Below are 19,447 nucleotides of genomic sequence, written 5' to 3' on the forward strand. Positions count from 1 at the left end.
ATCTCTCCATCTAAAAGTCCATCTATATATGTATGTATGTTTGTTTGTCTGTCTGTGTGTCCCACGAAGGCTGTTGCTAAGTGAAGTGGCCCCCTGTGAGGTCACTGGGAGAGAAAGGTGTCCTGTGTGAGATGGAGGAAGGTATGAAGGAAAGAGCCACAAAAAGAGCCATGGGAGAGAGGCTCCCTCAGAGCTGGAGAAAGGGGAAAGGGAAGAAAATGAAGTGGGAGGAGGGGGAAGGAAGAAAAAAGAGGGGAGGAAGGAGAAAGGAAAGGGTGATAGATATGAGGGCAGCAGAGGAAAGAAGGAAAGAAGAGACAGAGAAAGGGAAGAAGAAAGGAAAGATAAGATAAGGGGGAGAAAAGGAAGGAAGAAAAGGGGAAAATATATGAGGGAAAGAAAGAAAGAAAGGGGAGGAAAGGAATTGAGAAGTGAGGGAGGAACAAAGAAAAAGGAAGGAAATGAGGGAGGGAGGGTAAAAGATACACAGGAGGGGAGGGAAGGGAGGGAAGGAAGGAAGGAAGGAAGAGAAAAAGGAAAGAAGGAGAGAAAAAAGAAGGGAGAGAAAAGATATGAGGGGACGAAAGAAAGAAAGAAAGAATGAAAGAAAGAAAGAAAGAAAGACAGAAAGAAAGAAAAGGGAAAAAAGGAACGGAGAAGTGAGAGAGGAACAAAGAAAAAGGAAGGAAGGGGGAGGGAGAGAAAGGTAAAAGGTATGTGAGAGGGGAGGAAAGAAAGAAAGAAAGAAAGAAAGAAAGAGAAAAAGGAAAGAGGAAAGCAGGAGAGAAAAAGGGAGGGAGGGAGGGAGGGAGGGAGGGAGGGAGGGAGAGAAAGAGAAAGAGAATGGAGGAAAGGAATGGAGAAGTGATGGAGGAACAAAGAAAAAGGAAGGGAGGGGAGGGAAAGAAAGGGAAAGGAAATGGTAAAAGATACCTGAGAGGGGAGGAAAAAAGAAAGGAAGGAAGGAAGGAAGGAAGGTGGGAGGGAGGGAAAGGAAAGGGTAAAAGAACGTGGGAAAGGAGGGAGGGAGGGAGGAAGGAAGGAAGGAAGGAAGGAAGGGAATGGAGAAGTGATGGAGGAACAAAGAAAAAGGAAGGAGGGGGAGGGAGGGAGAGAGAAAGGGAAAGGAAATGGTAAAAGATACCTGGGAGGGGAGGAAAAAAGAAGAAAGAAAGAAAGAAAGAAAGAAAGAAAGGGGAAAAGGAATGGAGAAGTGAGGAAGGAACAAAAGGAAGGAAGGAAGGAAGGAAGGAGGGAGGGAGGGAGGGAGGGAGGGAGGGAAAGGAAAGGGTAAAAGATACGTGGGAAAGGAGGAAGGAAGGGAGGGAGGGAGGGAGGGAGGGAGGGAGGGAGGGAGGGAGGGAGGGAGGAAAGAAAGAAAGAAAGAAAGAAAGAAAGAAAGGGAGGGAGGGAGGGAACCCCCGGCCAATACCAAGTAAGTCTATAATATCTGTAATCATATAGATTTAACCCACAAGGACCCTCTTACTTACCAGGAATTTCTTCAGGTCTTTGTAGTTTGTGATAATCCCGTTGTGGATCACAATGAATTCTGGAAATATATGAATGGCTATAGTCACAAAGCAGTTCCAAGAGAAGCAAATTGCTTGGGAGACCACACCATCTTGGATGGTCAAGCCAGGCATGCGTATGCAGACGACCCCATTTACTAAATATGTATAGATCAAACAAAGTACCTTTCCTGTTCCATTACTTAATTTGGAGAAGTTTAATAACACTTGCCGGACCCGGCAGCAATATTAATGTCCTTTATCCCGTTTACGATTCAATTTACTAATGTAAGTGGGGGAAAGTAGGCCATCTTCCCCGTAGGCCATTACTCCAAATAGTTTTCTGGCTGAACTCGATGCGGAAAAAGAGTTATCCAGGCCGGACAGACTGCATCAACCACATCCTCTGGCCTGAATTAAAATATTTGATGGGTTAATGATATCTAATTAACAAATGAATAGGAATTTACAACCTAGGGAGAGAGAAAGGGAAAGGAAATGGTAAAAGATACCTGGGAGGGGAGGAAAAAAGAAGAAAGAAAGAAAGAAAGAAAGAAAGAAAGAAAGAAAGAAAGAAAGGCCTGTAAATTGGGTAATCCTCCGTCTTGTTGAAAATACGAGAGAGCAAATGATACCTGTGATATCGGCAGGACTGTCCCCCAAATCAGAGATTTTGCCTAGAAACAATCTAAGCATTGATCACTCATGTTTCTGATTATTATTTTTTTGTACATTGGTGACAGATTTATTCTGTATGACAGAATTCATTGAGTTGGAAGGGGCACCCAAAGTCCATCCAGTCCAACCCCTTCTGCAAGGCAGGAAGACTTCCAGAACAGATGGCCATCCAGGCTCTGCTTCAAAACCTCCAGAGAAGAAACTGAATTATCATCATTAACTGTTGTTGTTGTTATAGAATCCTAGAGTTAGAAAAGACTCCCAAAGGCCATCCAGTCCAACCCCCTTTGGCTAAACTGGAAGGCACAATCCAAACCCTCCCAACAGATGGCCATCCAAATATGAGAGATATGATTGACAGAGAGAGACTGAGACCAACAGATATGATTAGATAGATATGATTGAGATAGATAGATATGACTGACAGAGATGATTGAAATAGATATGATTAGAATGATATGGCCGAGATAGATATGATTGAGATAGATATGATTAGAAATGATTGAGATACAAAGATATGACTGACATATATGATTGAGAAAGATACGATTGATTGATTGATTGATGTTATTGATAGTTAGATATGATACATATAGATATTAGATAGATATGATTGAGATAGATATTAGATAAAATTGAGATAGACAGATATTAGATAGATGATTGGGCTTGATAGGTATGATTAGATAAATATTGTGATTAATAGATATGATTAGATAGATATGATTAGATAGATATTGTGAATGATATTTATTTATTTATTTACGACATTTATATGCTGCTCTTCTCACCCGAAGGGGACTCAGAGCGGCTTACAAAGTAAATATACATACAATATATTATTAACATAGTACAATATCAGTTTTAAATATTGCTATATTGCACTATATTGCACTATATCAATTATATTGTAATATTATTAGTATATCTATCTAATCATATTAGTAATATATATGATTAGATAGATATGATTACATAGATATTGTGATTGATATATATGATTAGATAGATATTGTGATTGATAGATAGATATGATTAGATAGATACGACTGAGATAGATATTACATAGATATTATTGAGATAGATATGATTGAGATAGAGAGATATGATTGAGACAGTTATGATTAGATAGATATGATTGATATATCACAGAATCCTTGAGTTAGAAGGGGCACCCTTCTAAGGCCATCTAGTCCCCCAGGCAGGAAGACACCATTAGAACCCTCTGGACAGATGGCCATCCAGCCTCTGCTTCGAAACCTCCATGGGAGCACATTCCACGGTCAAACAGCTATAACCATTGGGGGTTCTTCCTCATGTTTGATTCCCTACAAGTCCAAAAGAACTAGTAATGAACTTGTTAGAACAGACATAGGCCAACTTAAGCCTTCCAGGTGTCTTGGACTCCAACTCCCACAATTCCTAACAGCCTACCGGCTGTTAGGAATTGTGGGAGTTGAAGTCCAAAACACATGGAGGGCCTAAAATGACCCTCCAAAGCCCAACAGAAGTGTGTCTCACCGTTGTTTTTATCAGAGCGCTGCGGGTGGCTGTTGACGGGGTTAGGCTCGCCGTGGGTGGCCCAGCGGGTGTGGGCGATGCCCAGGTGGACGTCGAACTCAATGTCCAGGTCCATGTCCTGTTGCTCTGAAGAGAAGGGAGAAAAGACTCTTTCAAGCCACAAAAGAGGTCCTATTACATGACTCAGGGGAAGGCAAAGACAAACCAATCTCGGTAATGCAAGCCCTGTGACAAGTTGCTTTAGTATTGTTATTCATATATTATTATTTGAAACACAAGAAGATTGTTACACAGCAAACAAGATCACTATGCTGGTTTTTGTATTGGATCACCGTGTGATGTATTGGCGAATAATGCATGCAGATTCGAGTAGGGTGGCCTTTTGCAGCTGATAGATGGTAATTTTGTCAGCGCCGATTGTGTTTAAGTGCAGGCCAAAGTCTTTAGGAACTGCACCCAGTGTGCCGATCACCACTGGGACCACCCTGACTGGCTTCATATTATTATTATTATTATTATTATTATTATTATTATCATTTTACTGACACAAAAACACAGTATGTCACCGCAAAAGAAATCTATGTGCTGGATTTCATGTCACAAAATCACAAGTCGAACACTTCCCAAGCGTCTAGGACTGTGTGATGTATTTTCAAACGATGCGTGCAGATCCATGCAAGGTGGCCTTTTGCAGTTGACAGATTGTGATTTTGTCAATGTTTATTATAAATAAACAATAAATTAAAATTAAAATTAAATAAATAAAAATAATAAATAAAATTATTATTGCTGTTGTTATTCCTAAATGGAAGAATTCGGTTATACTGCCTACATCCAGTTATGACTACATAAGTTTGCTATTCTGTATGTCTATATGTAGTATCATTATTATTATTTGAAACACCATAATATGTGCTGCCTTTTTGATGTGCATATGCACCAGATGAAATCGATCATAAATTAATGATGAAAAACTGAAATGAACATTAAAAGTTAACATTAATAAACATTACAAAATAATAACAATAGTAATAATAATAGCAGAGGAAAGGGCACTTACTGTTGACTTCTTCATCCAAAGCCTTCACTTTCCCCTTCTTCTTAATGAGTGAGATTTTGCCAGCGTTGGCATCCCAGTCCTTGTCGTTGCCTCCGTCAATCCCAACTCCTAAATGCAGAGAAAGCAGGGGAAACAAAGGGAGATACAACACACACTTGAATCAGGTTGTATTACAAGATGCAGCGGCCTCTTTTTGGATACGCTGCTCTTATCAGTCCTGAACTGCACAGAAATAACAATGCAAAGCCCATAGTTAGGACACTCTCTGTAGCACAATGGTAGAAGGTTACCAGCAATTTTCCATTTACTTGTTGGTTCCTTAGACGTCTGTCTATCTATCTACTAATTTAGATATCCAAGATCCATGAGTTTAGGCACCGGACTATGTAGGAGGTTTGTGTTGAACGTGGAACTCAAGTCTGCAAAAAAGACATGGGCACGGCAGGACACAGTCAGCACTTACCAGCGGAGTCGTATCCTCTGTATTCCAGCCGCTGCAGCCCTTTGATAAGGGTCTCCAGGATCTCCCGCCGTGTCCGGGGAACATGGTAGTTCAGGTACGCAAAGATGCCTGCAAAAGCAAAAGGAAACCGTTTAGACCAGTGTTTCTCACCCTTCCTAATGCCACGACCCCTTAATACAGTTCCTCATGTTGTGGTGACCCCCAACCATAACATTATTTTCCTTGCTAATTCATCACTGTCATTTTGCTCCTGTTATGAATCATCATGTAAATATCTGATATGCAGGATGTATTTTCATTCACTGGACTAAATTGGAACCAATAACACGATACACCCAAATTTGAATATGTGAGGGTTGGGGAGATTTATTTTCTCATTTGGGAGTTGTTGCTGGGATTTATAGTTCACCTACAAGCAAAGAGCATTCTGAACTCTACCAACGATGGAATTGAACCTGTCTTGGCACACAGAACTCCCATGACCAAGAGAAAATACTGGAAGGGTTTGGCGGGCACTGGCCTTGACTTTGGAGTTGTAGTTCACCTACATCCAGAGAGCACTGTGGATTCAAACAATGATGGATCTGGACCAAATTTAGCACAAATACTCAAAATGCCCAAATGTGAACATTGGTGGAGTTTGGGGAAAATAGACATTGACATTTGGGAGTTGTAGTTGCTGGGATTTATAGTTCACCTAAAATCAAAGAGAATTCTGAACTCCACCAACAATGGAACTGAACCAATCTTGGCACACAGAACTCCCATGACCAAGAGAAAATACTGGAAGGGTTTGGTGGGCACTGGCCTTGACTTTTGGAGTTGTAGTTCACCTACATCCAGAGAGCACTGTGGATTCAAACAATGATGGATCTGGACCGAATTTAGCACAAATACTCAATTTTTTTGTGGTGTCAGGAGTGACTCCTGGTGTGAGAGAATTGGCCGTCTGCAAGGACGTTGCCCAGGGGACGCCTGGATGATTTTGATGTTTTATCATCCTTGTGGGAGGCTTCTCTCATGTCCCCGCATGAGGAGCTGGAGCTGATAGAGGGAGCTCATCTGCCTCTCAATACTCAAAATGCTCAAATGTGAACACTGGTGGAGTTTGGGGAAAATAGACATTGACATTTGGGAGTTGTAGTTGTTGGGATTTATAGTTCACCTACAATCAAAGAGCATTCTGAACCCCACCAATTATGGAGTTGGACCAAATTTCCTACACAGAACCCCCATGACCAACAGAAAATACTGTGTTTTCTGATGGTCTTTGCTGACCACTCTGACACCCCTTCTGACATCCCTTGTGCTCTTTGTTTGTAAGTATAAATCCCAACAACTACAACTCCCAAATGACAAAATCGATTTTTTTTTTAGTGATGGTCACTTCTTGGGTCAGTAGGTGTCTTGTGGCCAAATTTGGTGACAATTCATCCAGCGGATTTTGTGTTATGATGTCACTCAAAATGAACAGAGCATTTATATAATGAAGTTTCTGGAGCTGAACAACGACTTTCAACGTAAGAACTGCACAATTGAACAGATCTAACACTTTCAAACATTTGAACATTTTTCAATTTTTGTGCATAGCGATAATAACAAAGAAAGAGAAATCCCATGAGCTGGATTTCCTTTGTCACCAAAAGTACAAATTCCAAAAGATAGAGATCCATTGGCATGGACCATCCTTGCTTTGTCCAATGCATTGCAAGCAGGGAGGGAACGGTGGCAATTTGAGCCAGGAAATTTGCAGGAGAAAAGAAGGGAATCCCGGGATTGCAATGGTGATTTCTGCTGCTAAAGTTCTGTCCCTGCTGTTTCTCAAAATGGTTTCCGTCTTGCAGAAAAGGCATCATATTTGCACACCTTTCCTTGCAACGCACAAGGAAGGAATGGTGAGAGAAAGTCCAACGCAAAGGGAGAAAACGCAAGATGTGAGTCATCCTGAACATTCCGGTTATTCAAGATACTAAAAACCTAGAAGGAAATGCCCAGTGAATTCCAGAAAGCCGTGCCCGAAACCTTATCTTTACAGAGGAATTGTACAGAATTGCCAAAGCATATCTGTTTTGAGATCATTTTAGTCACCCTCCTCTGGACACATTCCAGCTTGTCAACATCTCTCTTCAATTGGCAGAATAGAGACTTCCCTGGATCTAGACACTAGACTCCTATTGATGGAGGCCAAAATCCCATTGGCTTTTTTTTGGCCACTGTATCACATTATTGGTTCATGTTTAATTTGTTGTCCACGAGGACTCCAAAATCTGAAAAAGAATGGGGGGTTGACTGTATATGTTTTTGTGGTGTGCATGTGTATACTAGCTTGGGCACCCGGCGTTATCAGGTCTGTGTGCCAAGTTTGGTCCAGATCCATCAGTGTTTGGGTTCACAGTGCTCTCTGGCTGTAGGTGAACTACAACTCCCCCAAATCAAGGTGAATTTTCCACAAAGGCCTCCAGTATTTTTTGCCAGTTATGGGGGCTCTGTGTGCCAACCATGGGCCAATTCCATCTTTGGTGGAGTTCAAATTGCTAATTGATTGCAGGTGAACTATACATCCCAGTACCTACAACTCCAAAATGCCCAAGCCAATTCCCCTCAAAACCCACCAGTATTCAAATTTGGGCATATCAGGTACGCATGCCAAGATTGGTCCAGATCCATCGTTGTTTGGTTCATAGTGCGCTATGGAGGTAGGTGAACTACAATTCCCCCAAATCAAGGTGTATTTTCCCCAAAGGCCTCCAGTATTTTTTGCCAGTTATGGGAGCTCTGTGTGCCAACCATGGGCCAATTCCATCTTTGGTGGAGTTCAAATTGCTCACTGATTGCATGCAAACTATAAATCCCAGTACCTACAACTCCAAAATGCCCAGGCCAATTCCCCTAAGAACCCACCAGTATTCAAATTTGGGCATATTAGGTACGCATGCCAAGATTGGTCTAGATCCATCATTGTTTGGGTTCATAGTGTGATCCGGATGTAGGTGAACCACAACTCCCCTAAATCCCTCCAAAGTATGTTTTGTTGGTCATGAGGGTTCTGTGTGCCAAGTTAGTTCCAGGTCCATCGTTAGTGGAATTCAGAGTGCAGCTCTTGGATTGCAGGTGAACTATACATCCCAATACCTGCAACTCCCTAAACCTCTCTAGTATGTTCCTGAGCTCATTTTGTGCTTTAGCCTTGCAGACCTTTTCCCTACAGGAGTTGGCTATTTGTTTGAATTCTTCTTTGGTGATTTCTCCCTTTTTCCACTTCTTGTGCATGTCTCTTTTGTATCTTAGCACAGTTAGAAGTTCTTTGGACATCCATTCTGGCTTCTTTGCACTTGTCCTATTTTTTCTCTTTGTTGGCACTGTTTGCAATTGTGCCTTGAGTATTTCACTCTTGAGAAACTCCCATCCATCCGTAACTCCCTTGTCTTTTAGTATCTGTGTCCACGGAATGCTGCTCAGTGTTTCCTTCATTTTTCGGAAATCAGCTCTCCTAAAGTCCAAAATGCAGGTTTGACTTGTCTTAGTTTCGGTCTTCCTTTGTACCTCAAATTGCAGGAGCACATTGTCACTTGCCCCACATGCATACATATTTTTACTTTTATTATGTGTATAGACTTGCATTGCATTGCATGCAGGCACACATATTGAGGTTTCTGGATTCTAGTCTAGTGGCATTGTCGTCATGTTTAATTATACAAATACTTGGGTGACACATTGTTGTCCCACCTTTTTCATTTTAGTAAATGAACTGCCAAGACTGAGAAAAAAAACCCCAACATCATGAAAGTACAATATAATTATTACTACAAGACACAATGTGGACGAACACATCACGTAAGTGTCATGTTTCTAAGCAGTGTCAGGCTATGAAGCAGAGGCTGGATGGCCATCTGTGGTGGTGTATTATGGCAGAAGAGGGTTGGACTGGATGGCCTTTGGGGTCCCACTTCTAGGATTATATGATGTATCTAATATATATGAAATATCTGTGGGGTCTCTTCCAACTCTAGGATTCTGTGATGTACATATCTAATATATATGAAATATCTGTCCACAGATCTACCATATCTATGGCTGGATGGCCATCTGTCGGGAAGGCTTTGATTGTGTCTTCCTGCCTGCCAGAAGTGGGTTGGCCTTTGGGGTCTCTTCCAATTCTGTGATATATCTAATATCATCTAGCTAGCTGTATCAGACTCTCTGTGTACCATATTTATAGCTGGATGGCCATCTATTGGGAGGGATTTGATGGTGTCTTTCTCAATGGCAGAATGGGGTTGGATTGGATGGCCCTTGGGGCCTCTTCTAATTCTTTAATAATAATAACACTAATAATAATCATTGATGATGATGGAGTCTTGTTCTGGATGGCTGGATGGCCATCTGTCAGGAGGGATTTGATTGTGCTTGCTTCCCTAGCCGAAGTGGGTTGGACTGGATGGCTCTCTATGGGGTCTCTTCCAACTGTAGGATTCTATGATATATCTAATATCATCTAGCTAGATAGCTAGACTATGTATCATATTTATAGCTGGATGGCCATCTACTGAGAGCGATTTGTTGGTGTCTTTCTCCATGGCAGAATGGGGTTGGACTGGATGGCTCTCTATGGGGTCTCTTCCAATTTGTGGATTCTGTGATGTACGTATCTAATATATATGAAATATCTGTCTACCGATCTACAGTAACTTTGGCTGGATGGCCATCTGTTGGGAGGGATTAGATGGTGTCTTCCTGCCTGACAGAAGTGGATTGGATTTTGGAATCTCTTCCACATCTAGGATTTTATGATCTAGCTAATCTCTCTCTATTTATATCAGGCTATCGATCTACCATAGCTACGGCTGGATGGCCATCTGTCGGGAGGGATTTGATTGTGCTTGCATCCCTAGCTGAAGTGGGTTGGACTGGATGGCTCTCTATGGGGTCTCTTCCAAGTGTAGGATTCTATGATATATCTAATATCATCTATCATCTAATATCATTTAGCTAGATAGCTAGCTAGCTAGCTGTATCAGACTCTCGATCTACAGTATCTTTGGCTGGATGGCCATCTGTTGGGAGGGATTTGATGGTGTCTTCCTCCCTGACAGAAGTGGATTGGCCTTTGGGATCTCTTCCACATCTATGATTTTATGATCTAGCTAATCTCTCTCTATTTATATCAGGCTATCGATCTAGCATAGGTACGGCTGGATGGCCATCTGTTGGGAGGGATTTGATTGTGCTTGCCTCCCTAGCAGAAAGGTGTTGGATTGGATGGCTGCCTATGGGGTTTCTTCCAACTGTAGGAGCCTATGATAAAGTCTGCAGTCCAATTAGCCCTGCTGTTAATTAGCAAAGAAATCACTTGTGAGTGCCACAAAAGTATAAAGGTAAGTTGACAGGTGAAGACATTTCCACATCAGGCGCTGCCATAGACAAAGCCAAGCACTGCAGAACATTTGAATACACATTTATTTCCTTCCTGGTCGAAAGCGAGGTGCCAAACCTGTTTCCAGTTTAGCAGAAAAAGTCTGAACTTTGTGCGATAGGCGACCCATTCTAGCACAGATGGAAACTTAGATCGGAGCTTAATAAAACACCATTCATTGCTGGATGTTGGCTCGATTTCTGTGCAAAAACCAATGCTGCATTCCGCAGAAGCACTCATGTTTATCCTTTCTGCTGTTGTCAAAAGGGCTTCAATGAGACCTTTCCCAGGTCGACTGGCAAAGCAGAATTTCCCCCGGAGAACCGAGTTTGCCAAGTGTCAGTTTATTTAAAAGTCAACTGGTTTGTGTCTTATTTATGCAACTAGCCATCCCCTGCCATGCGTTGCTGTGGCCCAGTCTGTGTATATGTGTTTTGTGTGTGTATATATCTGTGTATATATGTGTGTTTGCATATATGTATGTGAGTGTGTATATATATGTGTGTATATATTTGTGTATTTGTGTGTTTATATGTGAACATGAATACTGTGTATATGTATGTATATATTTGTGTATATATGTGTATTTTCTTTTATATATGTGTGTGTGTGTATTTGTGTATTTATATGTGTACATGCATATTGCGTTTGTGTGTGTATATATTTGTGTATATATGTATATTTGCTTTTATATATGTGTGTGTATATATATATATGGGTGTATATATATGTGTGTGTATATATTTGTGTATTTGTGTGTTTATATGTGTACATGCATATTGTGTATATGTGTGTGTGTGTGTATATATATATATATATATGGGTGTATATATATGTGTGTATATATTTGTGTATTTGTGTGTTTATATGTGTACATGCATATTGTGTATATGTGTGTATATATTTGTGTATATGTGTGTTTGCTTATATATATGTGTGTTTGTGTATATTTGTGTGTTTATATGTGTATATGCATATTGTGTATGTGTCTGTATATATTAGTGTATATATGTGTGTTTGCTTAATATATATATAGGTGTATATGTGTGTATATTTGTGTATTTATATGTGTACATGCAGATTGTGTATATGTGTGTATATATTTGTATATATATGTGTGTGTATATATGTGTGTATATATGTGTGTATATATTTGTGTGTTTATATGTGTACATGCATATTGTGTATATGTGTGCTTGTCTATATGCATATTTGTGTGTATATATGTATGTATGTGGATATGTATATGTGTGTGCATGTGTATATGTATGTGTGTATATGTGTGTATTTGTGCATATATATACGTGTGTGTGTATGAATGTGTGCATGTGTATATGCATATGAGTGTATGTGTGTATGTATATAGGGTGTATTTTTTAGGTTTTTAAGTCTGTTCCGCTGGGGTTTTGTGTGTATGTGCATGTGTGTGTGTTTATGGGTGATGGACACACATTGGACTGTTAGGTGTACTGTGTCCAAATTTTGTGTCAATTCAGCCAGTGGTTTTTGAGTTATGTTAATCCCACAAATGAACATTACATTTTTATTTATATAGATGTATGGACCCAACTGTAAAAACGAGTGCTATGAGGGATGTTCATTAAAGATTTCCCCTGACCTACTTCTATTGCTCACAGGACTCTTAAAACTGCCCATGTGTAAGGATCTACGTCGCTATAGGTTATGTGCCAATTTGCAGTTCAGAAGTGATAAGGGTCTGAAGTGGAGTGAGGTTTGAGAATTGACCCAGTGGAAGACAGAGCAGTCCTCAAGTTCCTTTCCTTGAAAGGCCGCACACCAAAGGAGACGTTCAATGAGATGAAAGAGATTTATGGTGAGGATTCCCCATCAGATGATGGAGACAAGAACTGGCATTGTCCATTTGAATGTAGTGCAAAAAGCTCCCATTCAGTGCAAAAAGCTCCCATTCCAGGGCCACCCCACTCCGCTCTTGATGAACACACCATCTAGCAAGTAGAGGTTGCCATTTTGGAAAATCGCCACGTAACCATTCGCCACCTAGCCCACAAGGTCAAGAAGAGTGTGGGGCCCTTGGAAAAAAATCACCCAAGGCCATTTTCACCTGCATAAGGTCTCTGCTCGCTGGGTCCCCAACTGCTCACACCTTTCCAGAAACAGGAACGAGTCAAATGCTCTCCGGCTCCCTTGACAATGATGTGCCATGGAAACCAGGAGGACTTTGTTAACAGTCTGATCACATAGGAGGATCACTCTGATCCTGCACCAGTTCCCAACTCAACTGTTGCCCAATGCAGTGGAAGCATCCTGAGTCAACACCTCCAAAGAAGGCACGTGCCCAACTCTCAGCAGGCAAGGTCGTACTCACAGTATTTTGGGACCAGCATGGAGTAGTATGGATGGATTTCATAGCAAAGGGGACCATGATCACTGGAGCAGACTAGGCTTCACTGATGGGGAAATGTCGGGAGGCCATCCAAACCAATGTGGCATGCTCCCCAAAGGTGTCTGCCTTCTGCAAGACAATGCACCAGTTCCCGACTCAGTTGTTGCCCAATTGAAGGAAGCATGCTTTGAAACTCTACCGCATCCCCTGAGTATTCAGGGATCTCTCTTTTCGGCGGATTTAACAGACCCCTGACAACTCAGAAAAGCTCAGCTGGACGATTCTTTGCAGATGCAATATTGGCTGCAAGGAATGATTTCTGTGCCGCTGCTATTGCCACATCGTAGGACCTTAAAAAAGGCATTCAGATGTGATTTGGTAGGTCTCTGGCGCCACACGCACTATAGCCTCCTCTTATTTCGCTTCATCGCTGCCAACTCCTCAGTAAACCAAGGGGCCGGTTTAGCTCGGTTACTCGAGAGGGGGCGTTCCGGAGCGATTGTATCGATTGCCCTAGTCATCTCACTATTCCAGTGAGAGACCAAAGCATCGACAGAGTCGCCGCCCAAGGAGGTGGGAAATTCCCCAAGAGCCGTCAGGAACCCATTTGGATCCATAAGTCTCCTGGGGCGGACCATTCTAATGGGTCCACCACCCCTGCGGAGGTTCGGAGGCGTGGTAAGTCTAAATCTGATCAAGTGGTGATCGGTCCATGGCAATGGAGCAATGGTCAGCTCCTCTACCTTGTCACCTTCACCCCATCCCTGGGAGAAGACCAAATCCAAAGCTGGAATGTGTCCAGAGGAGGGCGACTAAAATGATCAAGGGTCTGGAGAAGAAGCCCTATGAGGAGCGGCTTAAAGAGCTGGGCATATTTAGCCTGAAGAAGAGAAGGCTGAGAGGAGAAATGATAGCTATGAATATAAATACATGAGAGGAAGTCACAGGGAGGAGGGAGCAAGCTTGTTTTCTGCTTCCCTGGAGACTAGGACATGGAACAATGGCTTCAAACAACAAGAAAGGAGATTCCATCTGAACATTAGGAAGAACTTCCTGACTGAGAGAGCTGTTCAGCAGTGGGACTCTCTGCCCCGGAGTGTGGTGGAGGATCCTTCTTTGGAGGCTTTTAAGCAGAGGCTGGATGGCCATCTGTCGGGGGTGCTTTGAATGCAATTTCCCTGCTCTTGGCAGAATGGGGTTGGACTGGATGGCTCACGAGGTCTCTTCCAACTCTGTGACTCTATGGCTCAAGACCACTCAAAACTACAAATCAAAAAGCCATACCTTTTTTACCCCTCCAAAGAAGCAAAACATTTGCCCCATTTACCTTCTATTAAAAACACATATCAGTGCAAACAAAATATGTTTCAAGAACACACCAAAAGCACTCTGCACATGCTTTGGTGAACCCTCAATTTGGCTCCTATCGTTCCTTTGTTTCATTTCCATCATGCTTCGCTACTCAGAGAGTTCCCTCAGTGGCAATCAAACGGCACTAAGTCGTACCTGCTAACATAACACATTAACATTAATTATACTATCGGAACATCAATACTGAAAACCACAACGCGAAGAAGAAGCATGTGATAAAATATTGGAGATCGTCCAGCATAACCTCTGGCTGCAACAGGCAGCTGATGAAAGGGAACGGCAAGCTAGACATGCTCAGAGAGCGAGCGTTCAGAAAGGAAATCTATATCAATAAAAATGTAATGGGTTGTTGTAGGTTTTTTCGGGCTATATGGCCATGGTCTAGAGGCATTATCTCCTGACATTTCGCCTGCATCTATGGCAAGCATCCTCAGAGGTAGTGTTGGAACTAGGAAAAAGGGTTTATATATCTGTGGAATGACCACGGTGGGACAAAGGACTCTTGTCTGCTGGAGCTAGGTGTGAATGTTTCAACTGACCACCTTGATTAGCATACAATGGCCTGACTCTGCTTGAAGCAAACTTTTGTTGAGAGGTGATTAGATGTCCTTGTAATGTTTGTTTGTGGGATTAACATAACTCAAAAACCACTGGATTGACACGAAATTTGGACACAACACACCCAACAGTCCAATGAGTGTCTATCATCCCTAAAATCACACACACAAAACCCCAGACTTAAAACCCCCAAGATACATATGCACACATTCATACATACATACATACACGTATATATGCACAAACACACACAAATATACACACAAATATACACACACATACATATTCAGACACACATATATACATACACACATGCACACACATAAACACACAAATATTCATATAGACAAGCACACACATATACACAATATGCATGTACACTTATAAACACACAAATGCACGAATATGTATACACACACATATATACACCCACACACATATAAACAAATATATACAAACACATAAACACACACATATATATATATACTGGGGAGGTCTGGGAGGAATTGATTTATAGGAGTTGTAGGCACTGGGATTTATAGTTCACCTGCAATCAAAGAGCACTCGGAATCCCACCAACGACAGACCTGCAATTAACTTGGCACACAGAAACCCCTTGACCAACACAAAATACTGGAGAGGTCAGGGACAAATTGATTCATTGGAGTTGTAAGTACAGGACTTATAGTTCACCTGCAATCAAAGAGCACTCTGAACCCCACCAACGATAGATCTGCAACTAATTTGACACATAGAAACATCATGACCAAAAAAAATACTGAAGGTCTTTGGGTGGATTTATAGGAGTTGTAGTTCACCTACATCCAGAGAGCACTGTGAACCAAAACAATGATGGATCTGTACCAAACTTAGCACAAATACTTTGTATGGATGTATGAGGCGGTGCAACCCCCATGAATGATGGACCACGACCAAACTTGGCACACAGCCCCCCCCCCCCCCATGGCCCACTTTATGTCCTAGTGCGATTTGGGGATGGATGGACCACAAATGATGGGATTTGCAGTATCCCCTTCAGCTTCCACAGACCACTGTGACCCCCACAAATGGCGGACCTGGACCACATTTGGCACACATACCCCCTCATTTGGACCGAACTTGGTACACAGACTCAGCATGGCCAACTGTGAATATTGGCAGAGTTTGGAGAGGATAGATCCCTGATTCTGGGAATTGTAGTTCAAACCCACCCTTATGCATTTTCCAATGGAAGCATTAATAAAAAACAATGGAAAACTGGCTTTTTTCCTAATTAATAGAATGATACATTACCAAACTGATATGGCCTAACATCCAAAAACAAACGCCTTTTTCAAATAAGCCGGGCATTGCCAGGTCCCCAAAACTAGTCTATATGTTTACATATCTTTTCCTCTCTCTATAGAAGCATAGCTATCTCTGTATAGTTCCCTCCCTCCCCCTCTATATATTTATATACTTACAAACCTATTTATTTCTTTTTCTATAGTAGTATAACTGCCTCTACATACTTACCCCCTTTTATATATATATATATATATATATATATATATATACACACACACACACACACACACACACACACACACACACACACACACACACAAACCTATTTCTTTCTTTCTCAACAGAAGCATAATTGTCTCTGTATACATCCCCCTCTATACATATTGACAAATCTATTTATATCTCTCTGTACAGAAGCATAACTATCTCTGAATTCATTCCTCTCTCTAGGTATATATTTACAAACCTATTTCTCTCTCTAATCATAGCTATCTCTCTATACATCCCTCTCTCAATATATACAAACCTATTCCTCTCGCTATAAGATCATAGCTCTCTGTATACGTCCTCCCCTTTTCTATATATACACAAATCTATATCTCTGTAGAGAATCATAACTATCTTTGTATACATCTCTCTCTCTCTCTCTCTCTATATATATATATACAATATACAGATATACAATCATTTTTCTTTCTCTATATATAAAACCATAGCTATCTCTGTATACATCTCCCTTTCTATATGTAGAAAGCCTATTTATCTCTCTCTATAGAATCATAGCCATCTCTATATACATCTCTCTCTCTCTCTCTCTCTATATATATATATGTATTCACAACCCTATTTCTATATATAGAACCATAGTTATCTCTGTATACATCGCTCTCTCTCTCTCTCTCTCTCTCTCTCTCTCTCTCTCTATATATATATATATATATTCACAACCCTATTTCTATATATAGGATCATATATATATATATACACACACACACACACAATTTCTTTCTCTATAGAATCATAGCCATCTCTGTATACATTTCTCTCTCTATATATATATTCACAACCCTATTTCTCTCTATATATAGAATCATAGCTATCTCTGTATACACACCTCTGTACATATATATGTGTGTATATGTACACACAAACCTGTATTTCTGTATACATCTCTCTCTCTATATATATATATATACAAACCTATTCCTCTCTCTATAAAATCATAACTATCTGTGTATACACCCCTCTGCACATATATGTGTGTGTATATATGTACACACAAACCTGTATTTCTGTATACATCTCTCTGTATACATCTCTCTCTCTATATATATATATATACATATATATTCACAACGCTATTTCTCTCTATATATAGAATCATAGCTATCTCTGTATACACACCTTTGTACGTATATATGTGTGTATATGTACACACAAACCTGTATTTCTGTATACATCTCTCTATATATATGTATGCAAACCTATTCCTCTCTATAAAATCATAGCTGTGTATACACCCCTCTACACATATATGTGTGTATATGTACACACAAACCTGTATTTCTGTATATATATCTCTCTCTATATATATACAAACCTATTCCTCTCACTATAAAATCATAGCTATCTGTATATACATCCCCATATATACATATACATAAATATATATAGATACACATACACAAATCTATTTCTCTCTGTATAGAATCATAACTCTCTCTGTATACAACTCTCTCACTCTCTGTGTATATATATATATAATCATAGCTATCTCTGTATACATCCCCTCTCTCTATATATACATACAAGCCTATCATTATTATTCTATAATCATAATAATAATATAGTAATGAATATATCTATATATATACAAACCTATTTCTCTCACTATAAAACCATAGCTATCTGTATATACATCCCTATATATAGATACACACACACAAATCTATTTCTCTCTGTATAGAATCATAACTATCTCTGTATACAACTCTCTCACTCTCTATATATATATATATCCTTTTTCTCTCACTATATATAATCATAGCTATCTCTGTATACACTCCCCTCTCTCTATATATACATACAAGCCTATTATTATTATTCTATAATAATAATAATAATAATAATATAGTAATGACATGGTGGTGAAAATATGTCAAAATATTATTATTCTATGATACTAATACTAATAGCATGATGGGTGGTTCAACAATAGTCCAAAATATAACAATAATATTATAATGTATACAGATATTTCTGTATACATTATAATATTATTATTATATTTTGGACTATTGTTGAACCACCCATCATGCTATTAGTATTAGTATCATAGAATAATAATATTTTGACATATTTTCACCACCATGTCATTACTATATTATTATTATTATTATTATTATACATGTATGCATAATGTATATTTCTGTATACATTATGCATACAGAAATATATATTTATATATATACAGAAATACATATACAAACAAACCTCTCTCCCTACAGAACCCACTTTATATATATATATATATATATATATATATATATATATATATGCACATACTTTTCCATACATCCCTCAATAGGCCTCATCATACCTACATCCCCTCCTCCCTATTGACATGAATATATCACAAATTATCTCCAAATAGCAGCTGAGCATATACTATAAAGGCCTTCCTTCTTTCCTTCCCTGTTCCCTCTCTCACCACACATGTCTCCTTCTTTCCTTCCTTCCTTCCTTCTCCTCCTTTTTCCCGGGAAATGAAGAGGCTGCTCTCTCCTGGCCCCGCCCCCTCTTCTCCAGCCAGCCGCGCATGCGCCCGCCGCACCCCGTCATTGGCCCGCCGTGCCCCGCCCCCTGCAGGCGCCCCGCCCTCTGGCCACGCCCCTTCAGACGTGGCAGGAACCAACCCGGAAGTGCCCCCGCCTCCTGGAGGCATTGAGTGGGGTCATTCTTCTCTCCTATTATCACTACTGACATTAATGTCATATTTTGGACTATTAAATACTATTAAATACCCCACTATTATTTTATATAATAATAATATTTTGGAGCATTATACCCTTCCCCTTGTCTTTATTATTCTTATCATGGAATAATAATATTTTGGACTACTATTTTCTCCACTGTGCCATTACAATTATTATTATTATTATTATTATTATTATTATATTTTAGACTATTATTTTAACAGCATAATAATATTTTGAGCTAT

At 40.2% G+C, this 19,447-nt stretch overlaps 1 protein-coding gene across 1 annotated transcript in view; it reads right to left on the bottom strand.

Moving 5' to 3' along the window:
• GFPT1 (glutamine--fructose-6-phosphate transaminase 1) overlaps positions 1–19,051 on the bottom strand; it is a 73,649-nt gene extending 54,598 nt beyond the window's left edge. The window contains exons 1-5 of the mRNA XM_067470706.1: positions 18,938–19,051; positions 5,234–5,341; positions 4,771–4,878; positions 3,711–3,836; positions 1,494–1,552 (exon numbers count right to left, since the gene is read on the bottom strand). Of these exons, the coding sequence (XP_067326807.1) occupies positions 1,494–1,552; positions 3,711–3,836; positions 4,771–4,878; positions 5,234–5,341; positions 18,938–18,944 (408 nt within the window). The 5' untranslated portion in view covers positions 18,945–19,051. The remainder of the gene's footprint in view (positions 1–1,493; positions 1,553–3,710; positions 3,837–4,770; positions 4,879–5,233; positions 5,342–18,937) is intronic.
• Between the last annotated feature and the right edge of the window lie 396 nt (positions 19,052–19,447).

The sequence above is a fragment of the Anolis sagrei genome, chromosome 7 (assembly GCF_037176765.1).
Source record: "Anolis sagrei isolate rAnoSag1 chromosome 7, rAnoSag1.mat, whole genome shotgun sequence".
Classification (NCBI taxonomy): domain Eukaryota; kingdom Metazoa; phylum Chordata; class Lepidosauria; order Squamata; family Dactyloidae; genus Anolis; species Anolis sagrei.